Source organism: Eimeria mitis, genomic scaffold (genome assembly GCF_000499745.2).
Source record: "Eimeria mitis Houghton genomic scaffold, Emh_scaff3293, whole genome shotgun sequence".
In the NCBI taxonomy this organism is placed as follows: domain Eukaryota; phylum Apicomplexa; class Conoidasida; order Eucoccidiorida; family Eimeriidae; genus Eimeria; species Eimeria mitis.
Window position 1 is genome coordinate 2,280 of NW_013571633.1, and position 3,765 is coordinate 6,044.

At 46.3% G+C, this 3,765-nt stretch overlaps 1 protein-coding gene across 1 annotated transcript; it reads left to right on the plus strand.

The window, feature by feature from the left end:
- Positions 1–1,629: 1,629 nt before the first annotated feature.
- Positions 1,630–3,619, plus strand: EMH_0064440 (phosphoribosylpyrophosphate synthetase, putative; the record flags this gene model as incomplete). Its single annotated transcript, XM_013498259.1, has 4 exons — positions 1,630–2,298; positions 2,541–2,743; positions 2,963–3,129; positions 3,516–3,619. The coding sequence occupies 4 exons, from the start codon at positions 1,630–1,632 to the stop codon at positions 3,617–3,619; spliced, it is 1,143 nt and encodes a 380-aa protein (XP_013353713.1).
- Between the last annotated feature and the right edge of the window lie 146 nt (positions 3,620–3,765).

Consider the following 3,765-nt stretch of genomic DNA (forward strand, 5'->3'; position numbering starts at 1 on the left):
CTTAACCTGAACACCATCGTATCTGCATATACAGCACTGCCATTTCAAAAAAAATAAAAAAATAAAAAAAAAAGGATTAGGAGGCCACCGCTTTAAATATAAATAAATAAATTAAATAAGGATGAAGGGACTTGGGCAAAGTTAATAGTTATATATTAACTGTAGTGAGTTGGTGAGTAATATATGAAAATTTAATGAACCCTTATATTAGAGTTTAAAAACTTTAAACTTTATTATATTCTTAAGGTATAGTTTCTTAATATGAAGAAACAAAAACTTAATATATAAAAAGTATTTTATTTTTAAGAGAGATGCAGCGAAATTTATCATTTATATTTCAGTATAAACTTTCTTGTATGGCCTAGAGTTCACACTAACCACTGCACTGACACGCAGACTAACATAATAGTAATAATACTAAAAGTATGAAGACTTAAGTTTCGGGGTTTCTCGCTGATTATAAAAAGCAACAGCTTCTGCTACATCCTCTTCCGCTCGGTACTCAATTCTCGCAGCTTCCTCTTCACGTATTCACTCCTCTCGCGCTCAGCCTGCGGGGCCAATGATATTTTATGTATATATATATATATATATATATATATATATATATATATATATATATATATATATATATATGAGGACAGTTGTTGGCTGCAACTGCGCTGAAACAGTTAAGAAATCCATAGAAGCAACTGCTGGGTAAGCAGAGTATCGAGTAACGACGTACGCTGCTGCTGCTGGTGCTGCAGCACGACTTTACATGCAAGCAGAACTAAGTTATACTGCTGCATGCACTAGCTCTACAGAGGACTGCTGAGCAGTTCCTTTGCCCCCCCATGGCCAGCCTGCAGGCAACCAGGGAAACTGAAGAAGGTTCTGCTGCACAGACTGAGCTAACTACATAGTGTGTGTGTGCGCTGAGGCTGCAGACGAGAGAAAACCCGTATTCTTAGAGTAGCTGGGCTCTGGTGTTGTGTCAGTTGCAGGTTTCTCTTCTCTGTGTGTGGAGGCATAGAAATCAAGCCGAAGGTTACCGGGGTACCTGTACACCTGACGGCCTTCTCTCGCTAGGCCTCGCTAATTCAGGAAGCCACCAGCTTATGAAAATCCCTCTGCTTGTAAATATTCTTAAACTGCCTCGAAAAGAAGCTGCTGGGGAAGAAGCAGCAGCAGCAGCAGCAGTAGGAACATCAGCAGCAGCAGTAGTGGGGTGGCTGCCACATCGAGGCTCCTCTCACTGTGCAGCTTCATATTGCGGGGTATAAGTTTGTTTGTCTGTCTCTAAGTTTTTTGTTAATTTACAGAGAATTTCGAAAAATAAGATGGAGAAGATTGTATATTTATACTATTACTTCTGCTTCTAGAGAGAGGTACGCAGCGGGGTGTATTATATTGAGCTATTGCTGTGGGGCTCCGCCGTGAAGGTCAGCAGAGCCAGTGTCCTCGCTGCCACACCCAGGCGACTGCGTTGCGCTGCATTTCTCTCTCCTTTGCGCTGGAAGGAGGCGAAGTGAAGGGTTTGTGCATGTTTACTATATCGTGTAGAACGCAGTAGAGAGGTCTGTTTGGATACTCCTTTAGCGGCCTCCCCTTCTTCTCCCGTCGAGACGAGGCCTTCACTTAGTTAGGATGGTTGGGTTCGCCCGGCTGGTCCGGGCGTGTCGCCTTCCCGCCGCCCCCGTGCTTAGTTCTATCTTGAAGCTCAACAGGCTTCGTGGTAGAATTCCAGCGACAAGCAGCCGGGCGGGCCAAGCCATGGGCCAGCAGCTGGGCGGAGAACGCTTCACCGACAGGACATATACGTACAGTGTGCCCACTGCACTTGCTTGTGCAGCCGCTGGTTTAGCTTTGTTTACTGCTGTTTCTGCTTCTCGCACGGAAGGTTTAGTGCTGTGCGAAGGCCCCGGCTGTGATAAAAATCATGAAAACCCACTGTGGAGATCCAGGGAGAGTCAGCCCTTCACGAGGAAGCTCGGGGACGCGTTGCTCTTCACCGGAACAGCCAATGAACATTTGGGCTCCGCTGTTGCAGAAAGACTTTCAACTCGTTTGGGAAGAGTTTCAGTCGGCCGGTTTGCTGATGGAGAGGTGAACATCCAGTTTCTTGATTCTCTGCGGGGGAAGGATGTGTACATCATACAACCCACCAGCACGCCTGTCAACGACCACCTCATGGAACTCCTCCTCATGATTTCAACTTGTCGCCGCGCCTCCGCCAAAAAAATCACAGCTGTCATCCCCTACTTCGGCTACGCCCGGCAGGACAGAAAGATGAACAGTCGGGTCCCAATCTCAGCGGTGGGGCTTCCGTATCGCACTTCGCTGCACTGCACAGTCCTCAACTAGTAGCTGCATGGGTGAAGCGCAGAAAAAGTGCATGCTAGCAACGGACATTTCTGTTGGGGGGGAGGCTGGATACAGGCGGGCAAAGCTGTTTTTTTTTTGTTTCATTATCTAGGGATGGGGAATATGGGTTGTGTTTACAGCGGTTTCTGTTCGTAAAGAGGAATATATGCGTTTTTGTTGTCTATTCGTTGCAGGCTGATGTTGCGCGGATGATGGAGGCGATGGGCGTCGATAGAGTAGTGGCTGTTGATCTGCACTGTGGACAGATTCAAGGTTTCTTCGGCCCGCGTGTGCCAGTAGACAACGTAGAAGCCCAGATCGTTGGCTTGGATTACTTCGAGGCGAAAGAATTAGACAAACCAGTCGTGGTTTCCCCAGATGCTGGCGGCGTGTACAGGTAGGACGTGGAGTGCAGGCTGCAGGAATCCTGTTCAAGTTCATGTGAATCTAGTGAAATCAGACCTGCGTCTACATGTTTTTGTTGCGATTCATGTTGGAAACTTCCTGAAATGGATATTATTTTGTTTCGTTCATGTTCAATGTTGCAGTGGACTGGAAACTTGCACGTTTGGTTTCGCTTCTATCGGTCGGTTTCGTGTTCTTGTTTGGTGTTCAGGGCGCGGAAATTTCAGGAAGGCATGGTCCGCCGCGGGTATAAAGACTGTTCGATCGCCATGTTGATAAAGCGCCGTATTAAGGCAAATGAAGTGGAAAGCATGGATCTTGTAGGATCTGTAGAGGGACGCGATGCCATCATCGTAGACGACATGATAGATACCGCCGGTACACTCGTGGAAGCTGCAAGGGAACTGAAGAAAAAAGGAGCAAAACGAGTGTTTGCATTTGCCACGCATGGACTTTTTAGTGGACCTGCAATAGACAGAATTCAAAAAAGTGCACTNGAGTGTTTGCATTTGCCACGCATGGACTTTTTAGTGGACCTGCAATAGACAGAATTCAAAAAAGTGCACTTGAAGAAGTCGTCATCACGGACACGATCAAAGTGAGAAAAGAAGAAAGCTGTCTGCTGAAAAAGAATAAAAGTGACGGCAGGTTGCTGCATAATATCTGCACAGATATCGTGGGGTGTATGTACACCTCAGCGTTTCGAAAGCTGCGCGCTTGACTTTTTGAATTGTGTTCTGTGGCTTTGTGATTTATATTTACAGGCACGGCCGATGGTGACGAGTTGCAAAAAGATAAGGATTCTCTCAATATCTATATTGTTGGCGGACGCTATTCGTCGGATCCATCAAAAAGAAAGCTTGAATGACCTGTTCAACTTCGCCAGTGCATCCCAGTTGGATTCAAGTACAAGTGCAGGCACAGAGCAGCCACCACAGCAGCCGTAGCCAGCCAAGTGGTGAACTTAGACTTGAGAGAAACTTTTGTACTGTGCTGTATAGGCAGGGATACGGA